This window comes from Crotalus tigris, unplaced genomic scaffold (genome assembly GCF_016545835.1).
Source record: "Crotalus tigris isolate CLP2741 ecotype Arizona unplaced genomic scaffold, ASM1654583v1 scf7180000018807.1825209, whole genome shotgun sequence".
Lineage (NCBI taxonomy): Eukaryota > Metazoa > Chordata > Lepidosauria > Squamata > Viperidae > Crotalus > Crotalus tigris.
The window spans coordinates 1693574-1720378 of NW_024097206.1; the positions used below are offsets into that span (position 1 = coordinate 1693574).

Sequence of the window (26805 nt, forward strand, 5' to 3'; positions counted from 1 at the left end):
CCTGCAGCAGCGAAAGTGGAGCTCTTGGTCCTGGGGGGAGAAGCAGTGGCTGCAGTGGAGCACTCCTTCCAGGAGAGGTTGGGGGAAGCCACGGCTGCGGCGCACTCCATTGGGGGGTTGGAGGGAAGCCGCAGTGGTATTGCGCTCTGTTGGGGGGATTGGGGAAAGCCATGATGGCAGCATGCCCCGTTGGGGGGATTAGGGGGAAGCAGCGATGGTGGCGCGCTCCATGCCGGGGGGGGGGGAATTCTGCAGAGAACCGGTTGTTAAATTATTTGAATCCCAGCACTGTATACATGGCTTGCAAGAAGGTAACTATGGCTAGCAAAACTTTCTATGCATTTGCATATTTATAATTTAAATAAAGCATTCATGACCTTTAAATGGAAGTGTACATTTCGTGGGGCAGTAGCCATAACCATGCTACCAAATCTCCCTATACAAAAAATACCTTTGCTATGATCCACATTCGAATGACCACAGGCCACAAAGAAAACACCATCAGGCCAAAAGTGAGAGTAGAACGATAGAAGAAGGACAAAACCTAATTCACACAAACATATACAAATGGAGAAAAATAGATATGGTAAAGAACTGAAAATCTCCTCTGATACAAAATTTCATAATGATTTTTAATTTCTCAAAAAAAAATTCATTTGATTCTTTTGTTATTTCATTATGTTTTTATTTTAATCATCCATTCCTTTAAAAATTATACACAAATAATATTAAAAGGTTATTAGCTGAATTACTTACTAATATTTCAATCCCCACAGCATATATTACTAAGAATCCAGCAAATTGAGTCCGCTGAACATTCAAGAGAAATCTGATCAATACATGGATAGCAGAGTATCTAGAGGGAAACATTATGCTAAATAAATTTCTTATTAGACCAAAAGCTACATAAAAATAAGAAATAAAAGCAAAGCAACATTTCCCAATTGATGGTGTATTGTAGCATAACTAGGAGTTGCCAGATTGGGAAGATTGAATTAAAAATGAACATGAACAAATTTCTCCAAGATAGTTAAATTCAAACTATGCGTCAAGAATATCTACTTTGTCTAGTCCAGAGATTCTAAAACTTTCTGGTTTATGGTGCCCTCTAGTGTCAGTATTTTTGACAGTGTCTCTAGTGGTTCTTATACCTTGTGCTGTGGCATCCGAGGGCATTATTGTGAACTCATGACTAGTTTGGTTTCTTAAATAATAAAATATCCTGTGAATTCCAGGGTAGAACAATGCCCCATTTGGGAACTATAGATCTATCCATCAATATTCTCAAAAATACGTTTCATAAAATTGAAACACAACTTAGTAAGTCAGCTTGTCACGGAATGCACAAAAAAAATCATTATTTCTAAAATGAGTCAGGAAAAAACCTTCAGTAGTTAGAAAGCACAATCATTTTGCTAACCTACAGGAGGATGCAATTACTTTTAGTTTGCTACACATTCTGAAGTAAAGTTAGCATCCCTAACTTTTGAAGGACACACAGCGAGACTCAAGATAGGTGTTATGGAACTACCAGTCTATCTTCCTGCTGCTTCAGATGTCAACCATCCCTTTCTTTCATCTTCTTGCTAGTAAAAGTCCATGTGAATCTACTATAAATATGCATTTTTTAAAATCTCACACAGAAACCCTAGCATCCATCACTTCACATACTAACCTTGCATTTTGAAAGCAGCTCATACTGATGTGAAGTGTTTTAATGAAAGGAGAAAACCCAAATGGCTCCAAATCTAGGAACATGGATACATTCCCCCACACTTTACACACACATGCACAAACACAGAGAGATAAAGACAGAGACAGAGAGACAGAGACTGAGAAACAGAGACTTATTCATTTATTTTTAAAACCTTACTCTTTTAAAACTGCATACCATACAGGAATTGGTAATAGGCAATATATGTAGTAGGTCCAAGGCAAGCTTTGAATGAAGAGAAAAAAGGCTATCAAAACTCCAATAGCTGCAAAGATATACTGGAAAAACCTGTCAGACACCTGAAAATAGAAATGTTAATATTATTTGATTATTGTAAACATTGTATAAGTATCTACTTAAACATTTCTGAATATTCACTAGCAAATATAAAAAGCAACTCAGTGTAATCCAAGCAGGCTAAGCCATCATCTTTCAACAGCAGGGCTCAATAATCATTTATCTACCTGCTCCTAGAAGCAAATCAGAAGATTTACCAAGATTATTTTCCCTGCAAGTCAAAGAAATAAAACTTCCTCTTTTCCCTAGCAAACTCTGTTTGCTTCTACCATACAGAAATAAGAGTAAATGCTCTTTCACTAATACAAACATAAATTCCTCAGATAAAAGGGGCAATCAAATGCACAGTCACATGTGGGCACTCATATACAAAACATACACTTTTATCAGCTCTATATGATCTTCATCTGAATTAATGAATGTCTTTTCGGATGATTTTTTTATAAATACATTTTTGTATTTGAAACAATGATGGGGACCCTATAGCCATCCAAATGTTGAACTATGGACAGTATAACAAGATTGTTGTGAACTGTAATTCAGCGATCTCTGGAGGATTCCCCATTTCTGATCGAAATATTCAGTAGGTTATAAAATGTAATTCATTTCTCAATATATCTTAAGGAAACCTAAAAAGGAACTTGTTTCATGGCAGATTTACATTTCCAAAATTTCCATTTTTAAAAAGCATTTTATAGATTTTTCTACACACATTTATAGATTTTTTGATATGCCAAAAATTCCAGCACTTAATTTCTGAAGACAAATAAGTTCACTTATGGAGTTAAGCTATCATGCATGCCAAACCACAAACATACCTTATTCTTTGATATACTCTTGGTCATGCTTATGTCTGATTTTACTATAATCAGAATTACATAAAATGTCCATCCTATAAAACCCATGGTGATACTCATGCCAAGGAAAAATCTGTCATATGTATGGTAATAAGAGAGCCCATCTAAAGCAAGATTAATCAGCTTTCTGCAAAGGGATGTCTGAAAAAGAAAAAAAAACAGCAATCAAATATTTTCATGTTGGATCTTTCATATAGTTTTATCATCTGCATTATCCTTGATTTGTTTTTGTACATTGCAAGATTTACCGTAAATGAAAACTGTTTCACTTAATAACTGAATTATCAGTCCCAACTGTGGTCACTAAATGAAGACTACCTGTAACAAGCCGTCAACGGGAATTCTTATAAATATTAAAGAAGACCCAGTATGACAGATTCAAAGTATAACCAATTAAATTATATTGCTCTTAACAAAGAATTACAATAGGGGCAAAGCTTTCCTGAATGGAAGACAGATGCTTTTATAAGACTAGATCTGAGATTACATGTATGCTTACACATTATAAAAGTATCATTACACCATTAGATAATGGATCAAAAAGAAAAGCAGTAGCATCATTAAGTTATAAATGTAACAAATATATTTTTAAATTTTCACACAAAAAATCAAAGGAAATAAACTCATTGGATAGTTTTACTTACAGCTTCCTCATATTTCTCCTGTTGAATAGATAGCCTTGTTTTTCTCAGAATATCAATTTGCTCTGATTCAGAGAGAGACCTGTGCAAGACAGAATATTTCAGCTTCTCAATTTTATTACTGTTTTGGGAAAGACGGAATAAAAAGCACAACTTTAAAGATTTTTTAAAAAAACTCAACCAGTTTGCAGTATTCTTATTGATAAATCAGTGCCTAGCAAAAACGTACTTATCAATAATTACTTTTAATAAAAAATTAAATTATCTCTGAAGAACTTTTAGCAAACAAATTTGCTACTGCCCAAACAAAAGTTTCTGGAGAAATTAAGGAGCCTGGGGGGACTATTCAAAAGAATCATGTTTTACGAAAATAAAGTATATAAAACAGAACATTATGCATCATATTATATGCCATATCAGTTTATAGAGCGGAATGTCTTATTAATAATTGCATATATTAATAATAATCTGGTTCATTGGAACTAATGCTAACTAAATCTTTCAGATCACTGAACTTGTATGCAATGGTCATAATCTTTAAAACTAGTTTAATAACTCTGCTGAGCAGAAGCTGCTTAGTTTCCAAAATATAAGTTACAATATGTGGACAATTAATTATGAGATTAAACAACAATGTTCACTGTACAATGCTTTGTAAACTGTCCCTTATGAGATGCAATAGATTCCTATGAGCATAACTGACAAAATTATTATTTCTATTACATAATTGTCTTCCATTAGAAAAAAATCTCCATAGCCCAGAACTCAAGTCTGCAATAAAGATTATGAAATTTCAATATTTGCCATCACTATTTTTAGATGCATCATTTCTACAGAGGTCATTTTCATGCCCATAATTGCCAAAGATTTGTTAATATAATGAATTTGACAGCAGGGGACCTCAAATTTCTTGCTATCACTTGTTATTTTTAATTTAATTTTATTTAGGATTAAGCCGCATTGCTCCATGCTGTTTCAGGTCACAATATTAAAAGTGTTGTATTTTGTTTTATACTGTATGTATTATTCACATTTATATGTGAAGATGTATTAACTATTTCCACTTCAAAGTATTTTAAATGAAATTTTATATTAAAGTTTGAAATAAGTAGATCATTTTAGAAATCAAAATGGATTCTGTTGTAGTTAACATACAGCCACAATTTAGCATTTAGGTAGCAAAATGAATATGTATGAATTATAATAAATAAGTAAAAACTAAAATTTAACATGTAGTATCAAAGAAAAGAACAAATGCCTAAGATGAAAGATAAAAATTATTTTCTTTGGACAGGAAATTAAGTTCTAGGTATTCATAATGATTCAAACTCTCTAAATACCTCATGATAACAAAAATATTTTTAAAAGATTCAGAAAAAAAAACAGTAGGTCTACTTTCATATTTCTCTATTTTGTACTTAAATTTATTTTGTGTTCAATTAAAGACTAGAAGGAGGAAAAATGTGATCTGCAATGTCTTCAGCTAGTGCATATATCTTTTTTTAGAACAAATATTCTAAATTTGTTATGAGGCAAAGGATGCAGAAAAATGAATTAAGCCATTGGTTGTTCCAAATAAAAATAATAAATGGCTATTTAAAGATTTGGTTCTTTATCTAACTATCAAGAAGAAGACATAATTAAGATTTATTGCTCAATCCTAAAGCCCAGAGAACTAGTGTTGTTAAAAGAGAGAAAGAGTTAGGAAAGTTCTCATCTCTATCAAATAACAAGCTATTGTCTCTGAAACACCACAGTGAAATATTGATCACCATTAAATGACTGTAAGCCGCCCAGAATTACCTTGAGGTAAAATGGGTGGCCTATAAATTTTATAAATGAATAAATAAATTAATAACCAACCAACCAACCAACCACCCATGGCATGTCAGACACTGCTAAGCTACAAATATCCCTATTTATAAGATGTTTTTTGTCAGAGTTATTTAAGCTATAGTAAAAGCTCTGTAATTTTGAGCAGTATATAAATCCTGAGTAATATATTAATAGTAAAAAAATCCTATGTTTACTTACTTTTTTATAGTTTTGTAATTACTTTGTTTTAAGCCTGGTTTATAAATCCCGAAGCTCACTGCTCTTGTCTAAACATTAAATATTGGGAAGGGTCTAGTTGGGCAAATTAATTAGCAATCAAGCAGAATCTTTCTAGTATTTAAATTGTATCACAGCTTTACTTTTCCTTTCAATTATGTTTAGAAAGAAATTCAGCTAGGGCTCTGATTTTAAATTGTGTGTTCTATTTTTTTGATCCCTCAAATACTATATTAATCTTGTCCAAGTTCCATTTATATGAATAACTTCTTTATGACTCGTTTAAAAGATATGTTCTAAGAATGGAACATGTACTTACTTGAATGGCGAAAACAAGAATGATAATGTAGTTTTCTTCTTCTGAGCCATCTTAACCTGAACACAAAAGAAAAAAATAGCCAGCACTGTTAACAAAGTAGTTTTGTATAGACTGAATGACTAAAACAAACAGTATGGTCTTCATTTTGTTCTTCCCCAGCAGATCTCTTTCATTGTTTGATTATAAATCAATTTTTCTCCCCTAGATATTGTCTGATTTAAGGTTGCAATGATATGTATATTATTTTGGCTTAGGACTATATATTGAAGAAATAATTAGTAAATAAATACATAAATAATCTGCTCTTAAATGAAATAGCAGTAAGAGAAGATTGTTAATCTTAAGTAAGCATCAGATTCAGCATCACTTTTAGGAATTTATCAGCTAGTGATAATTTTCTAGACCTAAACCGAAAAAGTCTCATAACTCCAGGTGCTAAAAACGGGAAACCTTAAAAGAATAAAATAAAAGAATAAAACATATATGCATCCAGAATTATATAATTTCTCCCTATCTTCCTGGAAACTACCTGATTTACCCTAATAAGCCAACGTAATAAAAGTTGCAGACTCATAAATCAACATCTGAAATTGGAAATTAAAAGTGCTTAATTTTTTTTTAAAATGATATGCTTTCTCTCTTAAAGAATTGGAAGTAACTGCTGCCGGTAATCGTAGATAAATAACAATACCATTTATGTGTAAAAATAATTTAAAAATAATAAATTAGTCACATATATCTTAAACATCAAAGTTATCAGTAGTAAAAGAGGTTCACAAAGAACAATTTATTCCTCAAAACCCTTCTCAAAATTAAAGTATTTGCATCGTGGATAAAAAGCAATTAAGAGGGAGCAAGGCAACCCTCTTTAGGGAATGATTTCCAAAACTGACCTAGGATTTATTTTCCGATTTTAGGCAAGGCTTCCATTATAATATAAATTACTAGATTTTCACACTGGAGAAAGTATCTTGCTGTCAAGCAGCTTAAAGATGTAAAGTCCATTTTGTGTATCGGGAAGCAGTAAATAGTGACAACAGAAATTTAAACCTCAACTCCTAAATCATCTTCTAGTGATTGGAACAGGAGGTATGCCAGTCCTAATAACATCAGAACTGAATTATAGGAGCAATTGTACACCTTGATTAGAATGCACTGCTTTCAATGACATCAAGTCACACCAGTTATGAAAGTTCGATCCATAGGAATTAAATTCTATGTTTTAATAAACAAGTTCCACAAAACATTTAGATTTTTTTTAAGACAATAGAAAATATTGGCTGTCCCAGTAAAAAAAAAAAAAGAAGTTTTAAGGATTTAAGCTAGTTTTTCCATAATACCACTGTTTTTTATTTAGCAATAATTCTACTATCATACTAAATTATAAGTATATAACTTGCTATGTTGTTTCTATTTCTACTATGACAATTTGATGTTTCTACTGGATATGTTCATATGAATGTGCAGTTTATACATTTGAGCAATAGCTTATGTACCTTAAATTGTTCAAGAATCTGAACAGCGTTGGCAAACATGCTCTCTGCCTTAAAACGGACAGTATTATTCAAGTATTCAAGAGGTAAAACACCCTGGGGGGCAAAAAAACAGAATTAATATTTAGCAGCATAATCCATGGCTAGAAAAGCAAGCATTTTTACTAAAAACTAGGGCCTGCTACAGTACCTAAAGTAAGTATCTTCAGAATTAGAGAACCATATTATTCACAATGAATCAATAGACACTTTCTCCTAACAGCAGTGCAAATGCCAGCTTTGAAGAGGGACTCTCCATGCACACTGAAGTAAAACAAACTCTCCACAGAATGCTATGTGAGGCCGACTCCTTTAGAGAACTTCCAAAAATAAATGGGTATAGCTAGCCCATTGTAAGATAGATGGCCTCTGACTAAGGTTTCTCCAAAAGAAATATAAACCAACTTTTTATAATTTCTCAAAAAAGTATGGATTATTTTGTTATTTATCTGTATAAATTTATAATTTCTCTAAAATCTTTTCTTTTCCTTAAAACAGGGGTCTTCAAACTTGGCCCTTTTATGACTTGTGGACTTCAACTCCCAGAATTCCTCAGCCAGGCACGCTGGTTGAGGAATTCTGGGAGTTGAAGTCCACAAGTCATAAAAGGGCCAAGTTTGAAGATCCCTGCCTTAAAACAACAAGCACATGAAGTAGGCTATAAAGATAATGATTGGCCAAATTCATTCAGTGAGCTTCTATGGCCAAGAGAAGACTTGAACTTGGTTTTTCCCAATCCTGGTTCAACACTTTCCCCATTACATCACAGAATATTTCTTCTCAATTCCTTGATCCCAGGAACAGTATTCAAGTTGACTAATAAGTAAAAGATCCAAAGATATGGTAACATAGATGAAACAGTAAGACTGGATCAGACTTAAAATTGGCAGGGTTATTATGAGCAACAAAAGCTATAATCCCAAAGAGTTTCCCCCAAAAAATAGATAACAATCCCTCAATGGAAAGAAGTAAAAATTGACTGCAGTTAGCAAAAGTGCTGGGAGAGAAAGTCAGTTTGCTCTATCTAAAAAAATAAGGTCTCTCTCACCTGCTTCTAAAATATTTCATATAGACAAATTCCAATGCTAGTCATTTTACACTGAGAAAAAAAATAGCATATTATCTTACCACTGAGTTCAGGGGAAAAGGAACTCCAATAAGAGAAGCCATCAGTGGTGCAATGTCAGCCTACACGCAAAAAAAAAGTCTCCCTTTGAATGTATACTAAAGTACAATTAAAAGCAGAAGTCTCTTCTATGATGTATTTTCATGAAATATTTTTATATACATGGCATCATTTCAGATAATTAAAAAAATGTTTCCATGTTTAGTGGACAGGAACTTATATCCTGTTATCATTCTTAAGAATTCAACCTGTGTCAACAGAACACTGAGAAAAAATGGTCTGCAAACAAAATTGTCTCCATATTGTTAACAATGGATGGGCAAGCAATGTTGCTTTAGAAACCAGGAAGGGTATTACAGATATAATATTCCCACTATAGTGCAGTTCTTGACCTATGACCCATGTTTATACTATCAGCAGGTAAACCCATTTCAAATTTTGGCTATAAACAATGAATAAAACAGCAATCAGAGAATGAACTAACAAGATAAACAGACAGACAGACAAAAAAACTGGAGGCAGACAGGATTGTCCCTGTTAATGTAACTTATTACCATAATTATGTTTCATTGTACCATCTTAAAATAAAATAAGAAAAAAAAACAGTGAGTTTGAAGCAATCCGATACCTGATTCACATCCTGGCGCCTCCACATCTCCAGCTTCCATTCTATAAGTGAGGAAAAAAGAATGATAATTTATGAGGGAAAAATAACAACTCTTTTGATACTTAGCAGTTATAAGCTTATTCTTCTGATAACCTTTTTCTTCATACCCAAATATATTTTTGCTTGAGCTGCAGAATATAGTATTAAGAAATTTACTCAAAGCCACCCCAAACTCTTTAATCAAAATCTAAAGAATCACAAAAGCAAAACTATAGAACGGAATATCCAAGACTCTTTTGGATGGACAGCTATAGCTCGATAAATCACTGATTAGTTTTACATATAAGTAATCTACTTCAAGTGAAATGGACAGCCACATAAATTTATTAAATAAAATAAAATATACTGGGAAATAATTCCAGAAACAGTTAAGGCAGAGAGTTTCATGCATTTTTCTTTAACCAATGTGGCCATAGTTCTGTGGTTCATTGCTATATTCATTATTATTATTTTATTGGTTCCAAAAACATTATCAGCATTACAAAGATGACCTGAATACTTGGTTGGACATAATATGATCAGTTCTGTTAATGAGTACAGCATCCATGAGTAATTTCTTACACTTGGTTAATGTTAGGCCCATCTTAGCATTTCATTTAATGAGCGCTTTTAAGCACTGGAGGATAGACTATTTTTATCTTGGATTATTACACTATGTAGTTAATTTTAAGCTTAATTAACCCTCACATTTCCAATCTAGGAAAATTGGCCTTGGAAATAAGAATGATTCATACTCACAGAGGGCATGTTAAACAATATGAGAAAAGTGAAGATTAAATGTGGGAAACAAGATACCTGAGGATATTCGACATCATGAAGAAAAATTAAAGCTATCTGAAGATCTGGTAATTTAGAATTAATTTAAATGCATCAAACTATTTAATTAGGTTTGATTAAAGATGACAAAGGACCAAACTAGCCTAGTTTAAAATCTATACCCAACTCATAAAATCAGGTCCACAAATCAAAAGTTTCAAGTAAAATTTATTTTCTGCAAAGGAGGATTTATATTATGACTATGAGAAACAGTGGCTCAAATATTTTTAGCAGTGAGAGAATTCATATCATTCAGAAGCCATGAAACAACTTAATGGCTTCTAGTAAATTTTGATTCCTCATTCATTTAATGAGGATTTTATCAACGTAACAGCACTAGCAGCAGCTAATAACACTAAAAACTGTCTTTTGTAATATATGCATAATAATGGTAATTACAGGTGTTACACAAATAGTTGAATTTACCTTTTAAAAATGTATCTTCATACTGCTGTGAGGTAACTGTCTGAGGATATTTGATTCCTGCTCCCCAAGCAACTAGGGGTGTTAATGTTTCTGATGGATGACTTGCCCCATGAGTCCCTAAACACACACAGAGAACCAAGTCAAAGTCATTTTATTATTATTATTATTTAAAAATCTGGCTTTTAAATACCATTTCTCTCGTCTGCTCATCTAGAACAGGGCTTTTCAACCAGTGGTACGGGTACCACCTGTGGTACATTGGCACCTGGCAAGTGGTAGCGGGAAAAGGAAATGAGCTGAACCAGTGGAAGCACCGCACAAGCCTGAGTGAGAGATGGCTGGAGCTGCAGGGCTATCAGGGCTCAGTGGAAGAGCCAGGATCGGTGCCAGGCTCCAGGTGGAGCTCGGCGCTGATCCTGGCACTTCTGCTGAGCCCAGAAGAAGCGCCAATCAGCTGGAATGTTGCAGCATCTCCAGGGTCTTGTGATTTATATTCAGATGCTTGGCAACCGATTCATATTTATGATGGTTACAGTGTCCCAGGGTCATGTGAAGTGACTAAAACCTGCTGCAACCACCCAGCAGATGGGGAGAATAAAAACCAAACACCCCCCCATCCCACCCCTGCTGCCAATCCTCAAGAGAAATGCTCACAACAATGAAAACCTTGGACAGGAGGAAGAGTGTCGCCAGGTGGGCAGGCAGGTATCTTGCTCAGCTGTGGCTTGGGGGGCACTTTTCTCAGTGCCATTGTAACTTCGAACAGTCATTAAGTGAACTGTTGTAAATCGAGAACTACCTGTACTTTATCACTTTTTTCCTTTTTTTTTTTGTCATCAAGTTTTTGACACCTTGCTAGGCGACTGGTGGTACTCAGATATTGCCACATCCTTAAAATGGTACAATGGGTGAAAAGGTTGTAAGCCCTGATCCAGAAGGCAATCTGCAGTTTCAATGTTCTTTAAACTACTTCCTCATGCGACTCCCCCTTTTGCCTCATAGTTTACCTATAATGGTCCTTGGGCTTCTGAAGGGCTGAAATGTCTCTAAGTTAGTGACAGGTACCGTATTTTCCGGCGTATAAGACGACTCGGCGTATAAGACAACCCCCAACTTTGGAGAAGATTTGCATGGTTAGAAAGTTGTCTTATACGCCGGAAAATACAGTATTTTCTGGCATATAAGACGACTCGGTGTATAAGACGACCCCCTACTTCAGAGAAGATTTGCATGGTTTAGAAAGTCTTCTTATATGCCGGAAAATACGGTAATTCTTTTTTTCTCTCCTTATGATAGCTTTTTGTTCCTCTCTCTTTCACTTCCCACAACAAGCTCCAGAATACCAACTGATCAGCTGATTACTTTTGCTGGCTATCTGAACTAATTGCTTGAAATTAGGCTAAGAGATATGAATATACACCAACAACCAAATCTGCAGATAACATATATGCTTTGTCCATTGTAAACCCTGAGATACCCTAAAGACTCCTTTAATAATTTTTTCCAAGTTTAACAATGGATGGAACAGTTGTGAAAGGATGGCTTCAGATGTATTTCTCATGTTAGGCTGCTTCTAACATAAGACTGATATGGCTGAGAATATAGCCATGCTTGCTTATATTTCCACAAGTGGTCCTCGACTTATAATCATCCATTAGTGACTGTTCAAAGTTAACAGTGCTGATAAAAGTGACTTCTGACTATTTTTCACATTTACGACCTTTGCAGCATCTCCATGATCACATGATCAAATTTTGGACACTTGGCAATTGGTATTTATTAATGACAGTTGCAGTGTCCCAGGGTCATGCAAACACCTTTTGCGACCTTCTGACAAACAAAGTCAATGGGGACACCAGATTCACTTAACAACCAAGTTACTAGCTTAACAACTGCAGTAATTTACTTAACAACCATGGCTAGAAAGGTCATAAAATGGGACAAAACTCACTTAACAACAGTCTTGCTTAGCAATGGAAATTTTGAGCTCAGTTGTGGTCATAAGTCAAGGATTACCTGTATTCCTCTGCATCTGTAATATTTATTCTGTTTATACATATTCTAAATAACACAGTACTATGTATAGTACATTTCTATTTTTTTTTTAAATTCCAAAATATAATTAACTTTATGTAAAGAAAATACTGCCTTGTGTTATGAATAAAGAAAGGAAAATATGGAATACCACAATGGACAAAATTTTTCTGAGCTGAACTTTTATAGTGTTCTGAAACAAAATCTCACCCCAATCTGTCATTCCATGGTCAGAAGTTAAGATAAATGCTGTGTTGCCATCATTTTCATAGAAGTTCTCAACCAATGAAACAATTTCTTGTATACCTTCATCAACTTTCCTGATATTGTTCTTATATTCCCTACAGAAAAGCAAAATACTATAATTATGAATCTAGAAAGACATTTGCATAAGATTTAAAAACAGAACCATAGCAATAAAAGTATTAAAATATCCTCGATTTAGCTTATTTTTTACAATATTCATTTCTTCACACATCCAATTACAGAACTGAATTTAAAGCACAGCAATCATTTAATTTTTAAATATGATACTGTATAATAAATGATCAAAAGAATCAAAACGCAATACTTTCTTTAGACAAAAGTCTAAAGCTGCCCTTTTTTCATGAGTACATTCAGAATACAGATGTTAACCTGTATTACCCTTAGAAGAGACTTCCAATTTTCAAAAGAAACTAAGAATTTTTAAAGAGAACATCAAGCTAACATGCCATAGCTTGTTTCCTTGATTTATTATTAAATAAATTACATGGCCTTCCAATTCAAACACGTTGATTCCACTTCATGGGAATTGCCACGGCAGAATTTGATGATTAAGGAATGATTTCTCCAGGAAAACATTCTATTTGCCTATATAGTCCAGTTTAAACATTTTTCTTTTCCTTCACTTTGTTCTGTCTTTGAAGAGTTACTATGATATTATTGTTTAATTTTTGTACAAGGCATTAATGGATTATTATAAACATAGAATGCCCCAGTCCTTACATCAGCCAAACAAATAAGTAACATTTATTATTAAGGCAGAGGGTGCCATGCTTATCAAACTGGTCTTTTCCTCAATAGCAATTTTTGCCCCATTCTTTTTCATGCTCTGTCATAAGATGTTTGCAATCCCTCACTTGTCTAATACATCAAGTTTCTTAATGTGAGAATTATTAAGAAGCTTAAAGCTTTCCCACAAACTTTGGAAAGCTTATGGTAAAAGGTGTTAACAAACTGTCTAAACTACAACTTTTACATACAGTATATGAGTTAACCCATTTTTGCCAGAGACATAAATTTATCTCTCACTTGGTATACATATAATTATTGTAAGAAATTAACATAGTTGAGATAAAACTGAAAATTAGAACATACAAAAGAAATTGTTCAAATATAATTATGTACTTTTAATCCTATTAATTTTAGTGGAGGATTTAGGCACATTGTTAATTCTCTCACTTATATCAAATATGTTCTGCAACAATGCCTTTATTAACAGAACAGGAAAAAGAATGAACGATAAGAGGGCAAGAAAAAAGAAAGCCGAACATCAAAGAGACCATATAAATACTTCTCATACATGTTTATACATATTTTACACAGCACTTTCAATAAAGGATCAGCATAATTCATAATCATTTATATATACTGTAACCTGTATCTATAAACAATTTGATCATAAGTTGAAAATAATATCAGTTCTTGAATCCATTGAATAACTGGTGTTATAAATCAAAGATATGTTCAGTTTTGGTTGTACTTATATTTCAAAAATATAAATAATACATTTGTACCTTGAATGAGGCCGATGAGCATGTCCATTTGTATCTAATCCTAATAAGTGCAGGAAGAAAATGATTTTTTGTTCATGCAGTTTAGAAAACAATGTTTCATTGTTTTTAGCCAGGTTGAAGAAATCCTAGATCAGAAAACCAAGTAAATTACTGAGCACCAGAAATTGTTCTAACAAGAAAGTTAGAACTTGTTATTGTATCAGCAATTATCACACAGAAGAACCTGGAAAGAAGACATTTAGATAAATTCCTCTGTAGAATGTGGTCTTTATTCATTTCTACACGTAATATGTTCAATAGGATAACTTAAGCCTAAACAACTTACAAACCTTTGAAACACCTTTTAGACAGATGCGAGTATCTAACATTTATTCTCATCTGCACCATTTTTCTCATATTCTTTTCCCACTGACTTTTATAATGAAAAGAAATCCCAAGTAAAAATACTGAAGGAGAATTTAGGAAGAAGAAGGTAAAAATATTCATAATCTAAAGACATCAGATCTGTTTGCATTCTTCACACAGAAACCTCTATCTAATTCCTTCTTCAGATGGAAATATGGTCACACTATGTTACAAACCTTGGAGCAAATGACAGGAAAATCCAACATAAAAATGTCCTAAATAGCTGAAGACTACCTAAAAACCCATTTTATTTAAAATACACCACACTGTTAAAAAAAAACACATACACACAGGGAATATAGGACACAGCACAAATTTGTCAACTATAATCTCTCAGTCACATAATAGGGATGCAAAACAAAGATTTTTATTCACCTTAACCTGGTCAAAAACCCAAGTGTCCAGTACAGTGGCATCTTCAGCTGCAAAGTCCTCTCTTTCAGCTTTATAGCAATTGGTATAAACATGATCACCAGTAGCACCTGCAACCAAACATTCCAGTTGAAGAAAAAGGTTAACTATATTTTTAACTCAGTTTCTCTAAGTCTTCTCAAAACATTTTAGCTTCACTATAAAGTACATAGAGTTATTTCATACCAACTCTTAGAAGTTGCTCACACACTTTACATGGATAATTTAGTCAAAAATAACTTTTACTTCCATTTAATTTGTAAACAACTAATATCAGGAGTTTTGGACTTGTAACAAAGGCATTATCACACAAAGCATAATATTATATCAGGGGTCTTCAAACTTGGCCCTTTTATGACTTGTGGATTTCAATTCCCAGAATTCCTTGGCCAGGCATGCTGGCTGAGGAATTCTGGGAATTGAAGTCCACAAGTCATAAAAGGGCCAAGTTTGAAGACCCCTGTATTATATTGTCATTATACCATTGCTACAACAAATCTAATGGTAGCCCAAGACTCTTGCATAGTACTGTATATATTTTGAAAAACTGTTGAGTTTTTGAGGAAAATAATGATGATCTAGACCATGGGTGTCAAACTCGCAATGTCACATGACGTGTCGCTACTTTTTTCCCATTGCCGGCAATGGGGGGGCACGGTTTTGGCATGACGCATCCGGCCTGCGGGCCAGCAGTTTGATACCCCTGATCTAGGCAGTATTTCAAAAACACATATGGACTAAATTAGTAAGAAGACAAATTCATTGAAAAATCCAAAAATAGTATTTGCAATTACAGTTCTTCAGCAGAACATTTAGTTCAGAGGTATATGTTGTCATCAGTCAAGGATGACCATCAGACTTGTATGTCCTATAAAGGGTTTTTCTAGGAAGTGAACATTGAAAAGACTTCTGTTATTACAATTAATTATAAATCTTTAATATTTCATAAATGATCAATAGCACTAAGATAAGGTCACCTTTAGCAAACATAGGTAGAATATCTGGACTTCCCCAGCTCCAAGTATATTTACTTTCATTGAAAACAGAATCAAATTCCACTGGATTTTCCTTCCATCCTGTAAGTCAAAAGATGCATTGCTGAAGCCATTTTTAAAGGGAAAAGTCAGATTTGGTTCCAGTTGTTAAAAGATATAAAGGCAGCATATTCATTTAGGGAAAGTAAATCCACATCATCACATTTAATTAGCAAGTTACATACTTATTTTAATTGTAATTTTTGTATAGAAAATGTGAAAATATTTGAAAATTTCCTACACAGAAATAATAGATTTTCAAATTATTTTTATGTCAAGGTTTACTAAAAATTGCATGAAGAATCTATCTGAAAAACCTCAATATTGGAAATTTCAAAGAAAGGTCACAAACTTTATTCATATATAGTATCATGCAAAGTTTCAGCTTGTTTTAATTATGGCTTATTAAACAAATAAAACAATACTGGATTCTTTTGACTATCCTTTGTTTGTTTTCCATTTGTTTCCCCAAGCTACTTCTTGCATTTTCAGGAATTTGTTTGAGTTCTAAGATAGGCATAAAAATGAGCCAGGAATCTCAGAAACCAGAAACAAATGATAGTTATTTTACTTTATTCTATATGTCTCCATTTACACATCACACTAAAACATACTTATAAGCAAGAAGCCAACAAGCCATTGGTTCTAATTCTGTTTACTTCCCTAAACCAAAAATATGTTATCATATACTATAAAGTAACATGTTGTACAATCAGCAGTACATTATGTACTCTTGAGCCAAAGATGAGAAAATAAAAACTAATCCTTCTTTCCCAACATATATATATATCATTTCATACACATATACGGAGAGAGAGAGAATGAATTAGGATTGCAGTTCTGTTCAGATTTATCTGAGAACAGACCCCATTAAAACTAATGATTTATTTCTCAGTAATCATACACAGAATTGTGCTGCAAATATCATTTAGATACAGTAATAAATGTTGAGGACTAGTCTCCAACTCATAATACTTGATTGCATTTAAAGTTGTGTTCTCAGAATGGAAAGCTGGCATACTGCCATAATTTTATAAAGTAGTAGTTCCCATTTATAAAAGTTTAAATAGATTAATTTCAAAGATATGCTGGTAGGACAAAACATGAGCTTACCCAGATATGATTACAATCATCCAATAAACCATAACTAACCAAACTACAATTTAACACAGCTATCTCATTCCCATTTATATGGGAGGTCTTCCAAAATAATAAAGGATAGGATAGGATGCAGAGAAAATTGCCACAAATTGGCCATCTAATTTACACACAGCAGCTCCAATGTTCATTATATAGCAAAAGGAGCTGCAAAAGACACCGAAAGGCTTTTCTTTTTTATTGAAATAAATTGGATATTCCATACCTCTAGCAACAGCACTGACATCTTCATAAAATCCAGCTATTAGTGCAACATGCCCAGGTCTAGATTCTGTTGGAACACGTGTATGAGATATTCCCCAACTGCCTTTTGAAGCTATGATATTCCTGAAAGAAAGATATTCTAAATTAAAAAGCTGATGGCCTAGCTCACTTACACTTCAAGTGCTGGATCTACTTTAGGCTACCATGAAAAAAATGAAACGATATCATCAGTGGTGAGATTCAAATATGTGAACAACCAGTTCTCTCTGTGAATGCCACTTCCGGAAGTCCTTTCTGGGCCTGGGCAACAAAAAATTAGCTACCGGTTCTGCCGAAGCGGTGCAAATTGGCTGAATCCCACCAGTGGATTTCATGAACTCAGCTGATGAAAAAAAGAATGCCCATATCTAGGAGTTAGACAAGTAAGCTAGTAATTCAATTCAAGCATAATGTTAAGCTTAAAGCACTTTTGCATGCTCTATGTCTCTCTTCCTTCAGAATGATACTTCCACTTTTTTAATTAAATGCAGTGTGTACCATTAAAGACAAATAATCTATAAGTAACATAGGCTGGATGGGTTCATTGATCAAATTAAGACAAAAACAAATGCAGGTAGAAATATAGCCTAGCATTACACATGAAATGTCTTGAAAAAGGCAGTTTCAAAAGGTAAGAGTATTTTTTTCTGACTTGATTGCAAAGCATGATTTAAATTAATTAACACTATCCACAGATGAGTTTTTCAACACATACTGAGTGATATACACATTCATGATATACTGCAGGAGATAGGGAAATATGCAAATCCATGGCTGGACTGAGAGGATGGTAATTATGTAATTGCTACTATTAGCACCTATGACAAAATGGGTCCCTGGTCATAGTTAACTACTTACGGGTTTTCTCCCTAAATATAAAAATCAAAAATGATGAACTTCCGGTGGATTTTGCGTGCGTGATGGCGGCTACTTTGTAGCCGTCCTCCTGGGTAAGTGTAAGAACCGCTATGAACAGCAGACACCAGCTGTTCAGCGGTTCAAAATCCCCCTCCCGGGCAAAGGGGGGGGGTAGAGAGTGTCTGAATAGTGGTAGAGCCTCTTTCGCACCCCCCAAGTTTTTTTTTTTGGGGGGGTGAAAGGAGTGCTCCCACGGAGTTCAGACTTGTCTCCGCTTCCCAGCTGTTTTTGTCCTCAGGGACAAAACGAGCCGCTGCAAACACCTCCGTGCTTAAAGAGAACTGGTGAGTTTTTTTTTTTAAATGGACAGAGCTGAGTAGAGGATTTAGTTTTTGCTTTCTTTGACTTATTTGGATTTTAAGTTTTAAGATTTGTTTCTATTTTTATTCTCTCTTTTTATTTTTTTTCTTTGTTGAAAGGGAAAGTAAAATGGCGATCGGCAAACTCCTCGGTGTTTTTTTTTCTGGAAGTTAGAATGCTGACCGGCAGGCTTTTTGGTGTTTTTCTTTCTTTCCTTTCCCTTTCTCTTTTTATTTCCTTATGATTGGAATGGTTGTTTTTGGTATCTCTAAGTATTTTTTTTGGAACGGACTTTTTTTATTTAATTATTATTTTTTTTTTTCTTCTCCCTTTTTTTTTCCTTTGAACTCCCTTTTTTTTTATTGTAATGACCCTTTTTTGAAGGACTTTTTTTTTGTTTAATTTTTTGTAATTTTTAAGAAGGAGTAAAACTTTTTTTTAATTCTTTTTCTCTTCCTTTTTTTCCCTTTTTTCTTTTTATTATAATGACCTTCTTTGGAGGGAGTTATGATTTTTGAAGGAATTTTTATAATTTCTTAAGAAGGACTAAAGGTTTTTCTTTAAGATGGCTCCAAAGCGTCCAGGGATTTCTACAGCTTCTAAATCAACAGTTTCACCCTCTTCTGGGGGTCAGCTAATAACTATGAAGGACTTGCAAGACATGATGGGAGATGTTATAATTCAAATTAGGGCAGAAATGAAAAAGATTTTAGAGGAAAACAATAAGATCTTGAGACAAGATTTTGTTTTGGCTTTAGAAGGTGTTGCTTCTGTTCTTGAAAAGGTGAACTCCCATGTGGAAGAGGTAGCTGAAAAAGTGGACATAATGGAGGGGAAAATTGAAAGTATGGAAAAAGAAATGGAAAATGAGATTCTTATGCTTCAATATGGACAAATGGAATATGCCTTAAGAATTAGAGGCCTGGGAGAGTCTTTGCAAGGAGATCTGAAGGAGATGGTTGCAAAGGACTTTGCATTGATTTTGAATAAAGAAAAAGAGGGAATACTTAATGAAATTGAAAAATTATTTAGGGTTAACTCTGTGGTGGCAGCACAGAAGAATCTGCCAAGAGATGTGGTAATTTACTTTGGTAAAAGATCTTTACGCAATGAAATTGTGCAAGCCTATTATAAGAAGAGATTTCAAATTGCTTCACAAGATGTTATAATTTTTAAAGAGATCCCATCTAAAATTTTAAGAAGAAGAAAGGAGTTTGCTTTTTTAGCAAATGAACTTAAAAAGAGAAAAATTTCATTCAGATGGGATGTTCCGATTGGAATGGTGGTGAATTACCTGGGGACATGTTATAGACTTAATACTGTTTCTCAAGCAAAAGATTTTTATACTTCGGTCCTGGGGGTATGTGCATCGCCATCAATTAAGTTTAAAGCTTTGGAAGAAAAGAATGTAGAATCACAGTTTGAAGAGCCTATATTTATGAAAACTGGAGAATCTTTGTGTGAGAGGCCTCAACAAGTCCAGGTTGAGGAGCAGAAGACAACTTGTGCAGTATATAATCCCAAAGAAAAGCAGCAACAGAAGAAGGTTAAGGAAGTTTCATATTTAGTGGTTTCTGAATCTCTGGGAGATGTTAGACCTACAAAGTCTTTGGAGCAATCTTTAAGGGTGGAATTGTTGCCTGAAATGGAAACTGGGAAATCTCAGTCTGAGGGGCATCAACAAGAGAGGAATGGGCAGAGGATAACTTGTACAACTTACAATTGTAAAGATCAATACAAGGAGGAATTTAAGGAACCCTTATTGGCTTCGGAGTCGATGGGAGATTCAGGAATTTTGGAGCAGTCTCCTAAGGCAGAACTTGCAGCATTTCTTACGAGTTTGATACAAGAATGGAGAAGGGAAATGGAAGAATGGAAGAATGGAGAATGGAAAAAACTGGAATGTGAATAATTAATAATACTAATATAATTGAGATTGATAAGGATGTAGTTTTTTATGGATGGAATTAGTTATTGGTGAAGATTGAAATGTTTAATGTGTTTATTAACTTTGTTGTTTTAAGTTTTGAACCTTTAATGATAATATTGTTTAAATTTGTGTTTTGAAGGGATTATAATTTGCTTATTTTAGTGAGTGGATTCTAATGTTTTAAATTTTAAAAATTTGTGGTTTTGGAGGGAGTTTATATAGAGTGATGATTGTATTTAGATTTGTTTAGGATTTAAAAGTGTTTTTAGTTTTTAAATATTATTATTAATATTTTTAAGACAAAATAATTTGTTTAATTAAATGTGCTTAGATTTGTTTAGGACTTATAGGTTTTTTAAGTTTTTGTTTTTTTTTTTTTTTTCTTTTTGGATAGGAGAGAAGATTATGAAGATTGAAGGAAATATGTACTTACTTTAAGTTCTTTAAGAGTATTTAGCTTTAATGGTATAACAAAGATTTGTATGTTTATTTTTTCGTTTTAGGATAAAGAAAGAGGGAGAAATTAGATTTTATATTATAGATATAGATATTCAAAGAAAGTAATGTTTAAATTTGTGTTTTTGGAGGGAGCTTATATAGAATGATGATTGTATTTAAATTTGTTTAGGTTTTAAAAGTGTTTTAAGTTTTTTTTTTTTTTTTAATTAAGCCTGTACTCAGCTCTGGGAAGTCCAGGGGAGGGTTTGGGAGCTTGGGAAGGGGGGGGGGTGAGGTAGGGGGGGGTATGGGAAGGGGATTTGTTTTTGTAAAATGTAAAAATTTTCAATAAAAAAAAAAAAAAAAAAAAAAATCAAAAATGATCTAATTTCAATACCTAGGCTGGAATAATAAACATCTCTCCCTCAACAACCAGTAATTATAACAAATATTGGAAGGAAAATGAAGTTACCTAAGGAAAGGAGCATTAGAATTGCCACTGTCATCCAATGCATATAGTGAATCTGCACGTAGACCATCCGCAACAAACAGTACTAAGCGTTGTGCAGGTGGTGACAGCAGAATTTGATGAGGAGTCATTCCATGGACCAAAGGAGAGGTGAAATAAATGTCAAAGATAGAGATCAGGAACACACAGTGTACCAAAATACCAGCAATTATAAAAAATTGCATATTCATGGTGATACGTTGTCAGTGAGGATGTGAACAAAGGATCCAACACTAAAAAACAATCAAAGTAATTATAGGTTAGTGAAACAGGAAATCATTGTATCCTAAGCTGACAAGTGCTGTTGATCCACAAATAGCTAACAATATTCAAGCAGACAAGGCGAGGCTGCCTCTTCATAAAAAAATGGTTGTGCAATCATTTATTTCATTTAGTGACTGTTTGAAGTTACAGCAGCACTGAAAAAATGATTTATGACTGTTTTTCACACATCCACTGCAGCATCCCCATGGTCGTGTGATCAAAATTCAGACACTTGCCAACTGATACATACTTTTGATGGCTGTAATATCCCAGGATCATGGTATTACCTTTTCCAACCTTATGAAAAGCAAAATTCACTTAACAGCTGTGTTACAAAATTAACTGCAGTGACTCACTTAACAACTGTAGCAAAAAAGGTTGTAAAATTGGACAAAATTTACTTAACTGTCTCATTTAGCAACAGAAATTTTGGGCTCAATTGGGGTCGTAACTTGATTACTACCTGTATGCAGTCAGAAAGCATACAAAGTTTGTAAACATCTCTACTTTAGCCATTCAAAAACAGCTTTTTAATTTATTTCCCCAGATATTTCCTTCAAAAAGTCATTTGTCTGAAATAGTATAGGGTTTCCTGCCTGAGCAGGGAGTTAGATTAGATGACCTCTAAGGTCTCTTCCAATGTTGTTGTTGTTATTATCATTATTTACATAACCCTAATGTCAACATACATGCAGAGTCACCTGCATTATTAAGTCAGTGTTTCTTAAACTTATTTCTCTCAGAACTTCTTCCCATGTTTAAAAATTATGGAGGACACCAAAACTGTTTTTATTTGTATGGATTACATCAGACATGTCAAACTCGCGCCATCACGTGATGTCGCGCAACGTATCGGAGCTTTTTCGCCATTGCTGTCAATGGGGTAGGCGTGGTTTTCCGATGATGCATCCGGCCCGCAGGCCAGCAGTTTGACACCCCTGGATTACATTTATCAATATTTAAAATGTTGACAGATTGACTGCCACTATTATTTTTCACATTTGTTTGATAGGATTTAAAGTCACCTTGTGGCAAGATGGGCAGCAAACAAATTTAATAAACAAGCTAAATAAAAATACAATATTATTTTTCAACATAGGCTGGTAACCAATTTTGATTTTTCAAACAGCTGAGAGATCCACATTTTACGAAACACCGAATTAAGCATTGGAGCAGCTAATTAATTTAAAATCTTGAGCTTAATTACCTTATTTAGCTGTTATTTATTATTAGACAATAATAAGGCACCCAAAGCAATTACCTCCAAAAATAAAACATAAACATTACAAAATTAATGAGACACAAATAATCAGAAGAAAAACACTTTTTTCTTGGAAGCATAAAATGTAGGAGCTAACAAAACTCCTGAGTTAACACATTTGGCAACAACTTAGCAGAAGGCACTTTTTCTAAACAACCAATTGATGGACTACTAAAAGCACACATTTCTTTACGAGGGTTTCTCTTATTTACCGTAGTGCCTGGGCATGAGCAATCCATCAAACAGTGAAGCCCTAAATTAGCTAAGGCTATAAAAGTAACAGATGGTATGTATAATGAAACCAGCCACATCAGAAACATTCATTTTTGCTGTGCTGTGCTTTGATGCAATTTTGCAACAGTGCACAATCTCTATTTATTTTGCCACCCCCCATCCTTTCTTTTTCTTTTACAGAGATTGGTATCCAACAAAAAGCAGACTGATTAATTGCTTAATTGCTTTTCACACCATTAGGAAATGATGTGAAAGAAAATGGACAAAAATGCATTTAAAACCTGAGCCTAAATTAGGCATAACACTGTACTCATAAAACTGGCAATCAATATTTGTTTTTCAATATAGGCACGCAATAAAATGATTCTAATATCATGTACTCCACCAATTACATTTTCCACTAACTAAAACTCCCCAAACTCTCTCTTCAAGATATCAAATTAATAAGCATCAATAAAAATATACCCATGAAGACCAAATCTCAATTAACTATCTCTCCAAAAGGCCATCTGGAACTTTTTGTACTTAGGACTCTGGGCTTCATCCCATGATTTTGTTCTTTGCAAAAGTGACAAGCCACTTTGGATCAAAGCTACATTGTACTCCACTTCCCTCAAACTACCAATTCAAGACACAAGCTGCAATTTGCAACAAAATTAAAAACAAGAAGCAGATCAGGCAGTACTTCTCAGGCAACTCCATTATTGCTTCACAAAGAACTGTCTATTTCTCCCAATAAAGCTATATGCAATTTTGGCTGCAGCCTTATACTGAACCAGGTCCCTTTAGGTCAGGGGTGTCCAATCTTGGCAACTTTAAGACTTATGGATTAAATCCCAGAATTCCTCAACCATCATGGCTACCTGGGGAATTATGGGAGTTGAAATCCAAAGGTCTTAAAGTTGCAAAGGTTGGACACCTGTTTTACGCTGAATAAAAATGTAAACATAATGAGGCAAATTGCAGGTCTAATTTTCCCCAAAACTACTCCATTTAATGCCCAATATCTTTTGAAAAGTTTGCCTCACAAAGCCGGGGTTGAAACTGCTTTGTTCTTTAAATAAAGGCCAAAATATAAATCTTTATAAAATATGTCACCATTCATTATCTATTTCTATTTATGTTTTCAATAAGGAAGAAACATCTACAAAGTATTTATCAGATGAACAGGATAAACCAATGAAATGATATATTTAAAGCCTCCAAACAAGTCACAAAAAATATTTTAGTCACGTTTTTCAAAATGCCCATGCTCTAATGAGCATTACAAGCCTGTTATATATAATTTGAAAGAATCCGCTGAAAATGCATTTTCAAGAGACAGAAGAACCATAGCATGCATATTGTTAAAAAGTGTGAATAGATGCAATTTTTCTAAGCAGCAGGTTTAAAAAAAAATTCACATTGTCAAGGAAATAGAAAACAATTAATTTATAGATAAGCTCAAACAAGGCAGAAATGCCACCTCAGAATTTTCTGCTGCAATTGATATTATTATATTGTTCAATAGTAAGAACAGCTTTGAATGTTAACCAGGTTCTATGGCTCCACACATTCAACTGAAATGACCTTCTAAATTATATATAAATACACATTGGGATCTGACACCTTAAATATTAGAAAACTAATTGTAGAAATAATCAGGACTCGTGCACTCTGCTCATACCCTAAATCAATATGAATATATTTGCATGCTATTTATCAGTAGTGGTGAACCTATGGCACGGGTGCCAGAGGCGGCACTCAGAGCCCTCTCTGTGGGCACGCGCGTCATCACCCCAGTCCTAGGCCTTCAGCTGGGTTTTATAAAACCTTTTCGCTTTAGGCCTCCGCCGCCGTGTACAAAAAAAAAAAAGGTTCAATCAATCAGTCAATTTCAACTTCTTGCGGGGAAAAAAAAAGATCTTGCAAAGTTGGAATTGATTGATTGAACTTTTTAGTCCCACCCAGTCTGCTGTTACCACTGCAGCCACGCCCACCCAATGGGCCACACGCATCTAATGGGCCACATCCACCCGTTACCCAACAATGCATAAGTAGGTTTTGGGTTGCAGTTTTGGCACTCGGTCTCTAAAAGGTTCGCCATCACTGCTATATATGATCTGTCATGATATATTTGATAAGATAAATTTTTGAATGACTATTCATTTAAATGTGTTTAGTAACTCACATAATCCCTCAAAATAGCTTCCAAGCAAAATTTTCAATGATTATTTCACATTGCAATAATACATGTCATCTGTTTTAAACTGTAAATGGAGTTAAGCAATTCAGAAAACTCAAGGTAAAAAGCTCCTTGAGAATTAAATATTCCATTAATATCACTTGATTTATCAAGGCAAATCTCTGGCATCAGCATCAGCAATATCCATGCAAAATCTCTAAGAGAAGTATGTGATTTATTACAGACTTGTAGGTAATGAAGCCCCAGTGCCATCTTTTAAGATCTACTTTTCTGAACTTCTTGTTATATTCTCCAGATATCAGCTTAGGAAACTCTGAGGAAACATGGTACCCTATTTGGCAAGATCTGCAATATTCTCAAAAAACATTGACTAAAAATATGATTTAGACCACATCATTCATTTCAGTAAATTTGCATCCTGTTGCAGACATACCAAAGCAATAATGTCCTCCACATACATGGTCCTAGCTATTATCCCACTGCGACTGACATTAGAGGAATAGAATTTGGAGGACATCTAGGTCCTAAATAAGGGAGGCTGCTGTCTAACATAAAGTTAGTTTGCTTCGTCTATTTACCACTCAGAACAGGAATTCAGATAAACTCGCCTTTATGTAAAGTAGCATAGTTCACATTGTAGAAGCAATATTTTAATCCATTGTATTGAACTGAGCAAAGACAATATTTAAAGTTCAACTAAAATATAAGCAAAATTAAAAACAAAAAAATATATAAGAATCCATTAATTGTTGCACCTTGGAAGTACAAAGTAATTGCTTATGTGACATCAAGTTGGTGTTGACCGCTAACAACAGCTTCAATAGGTCATTCCAGGATGGTCTTACCTCAACCTGACTCTTTAGATTCTTCTTAAGGACCTTTTCATGCATCCTTAACAATGTCTTTGATTTCACTACATAGTTCCTCTGGTTCTCTATAAATGACATTTAGGGCTTAAAAGCAACTTGTGATGTGTTTCTTGATAATAGTGATAATCTGCTCAAGATAATATTGTGGATGCTGATTTTGTTCTTCTGCTTTATCTTGACTTGAAACTTGCATATGAACATCTATTCCAGTCATCCCATAGCCACCTCTTTGCTCTTGTAACTCAGCTTTTCCACCTTGTGCCAATAATACTGTCAATAGAATAGAATATCTTTATTGCCATTGTGTAACTCACAATGAAATTAAGTATGTACTCTATTCAACATATTTTTTTTATTTTCTTTATACAGTACAATATAAGCAAAGGTC

At 34.0% G+C, this 26805-nt stretch overlaps 1 protein-coding gene and 1 long non-coding RNA gene across 6 annotated transcripts in view; one reads left to right on the top strand and one right to left on the bottom strand.

Moving 5' to 3' along the window:
• LOC120313863 overlaps window positions 1–10429 on the top strand; it is a 46120-nt gene extending 35691 nt beyond the window's left edge. The window contains exon 3 of the long non-coding RNA XR_005558275.1: window positions 9906–10429. This is a non-coding gene — a long non-coding RNA (uncharacterized LOC120313863). The remainder of the gene's footprint in view (window positions 1–9905) is intronic.
• Window positions 1–26805, bottom strand: part of PIGN (phosphatidylinositol glycan anchor biosynthesis class N) — a 66547-nt gene that overhangs the window by 35943 nt on the left and 3799 nt on the right. For 2 of the 5 annotated variants that reach the window (XM_039356233.1, XM_039356231.1), the window contains 17 exons: window positions 26394–26687; window positions 21569–21837; window positions 17473–17594; window positions 16053–16151; window positions 15040–15146; window positions 14260–14384; window positions 12692–12822; window positions 10448–10564; window positions 9167–9207; window positions 8541–8600; window positions 7377–7469; window positions 5881–5936; window positions 3513–3591; window positions 2830–3009; window positions 1874–2013; window positions 757–856; window positions 452–544 (listed from right to left, as the gene is read on the bottom strand). In XM_039356233.1, the coding sequence (XP_039212167.1) occupies window positions 452–544; window positions 757–856; window positions 1874–2013; window positions 2830–3009; window positions 3513–3591; window positions 5881–5936; window positions 7377–7469; window positions 8541–8600; window positions 9167–9207; window positions 10448–10564; window positions 12692–12822; window positions 14260–14384; window positions 15040–15146; window positions 16053–16151; window positions 17473–17594; window positions 21569–21795 (1770 nt within the window). In that variant the 5' untranslated portion in view covers window positions 21796–21837; window positions 26394–26687. The remainder of the gene's footprint in view (window positions 1–451; window positions 545–756; window positions 857–1873; window positions 2014–2829; window positions 3010–3512; window positions 3592–5880; window positions 5937–7376; window positions 7470–8540; window positions 8601–9166; window positions 9208–10447; window positions 10565–12691; window positions 12823–14259; window positions 14385–15039; window positions 15147–16052; window positions 16152–17472; window positions 17595–21568; window positions 21838–26393; window positions 26688–26805) is intronic. The other 3 variants (XM_039356232.1, XM_039356234.1, XM_039356236.1) reach the window with 2 other exon arrangements.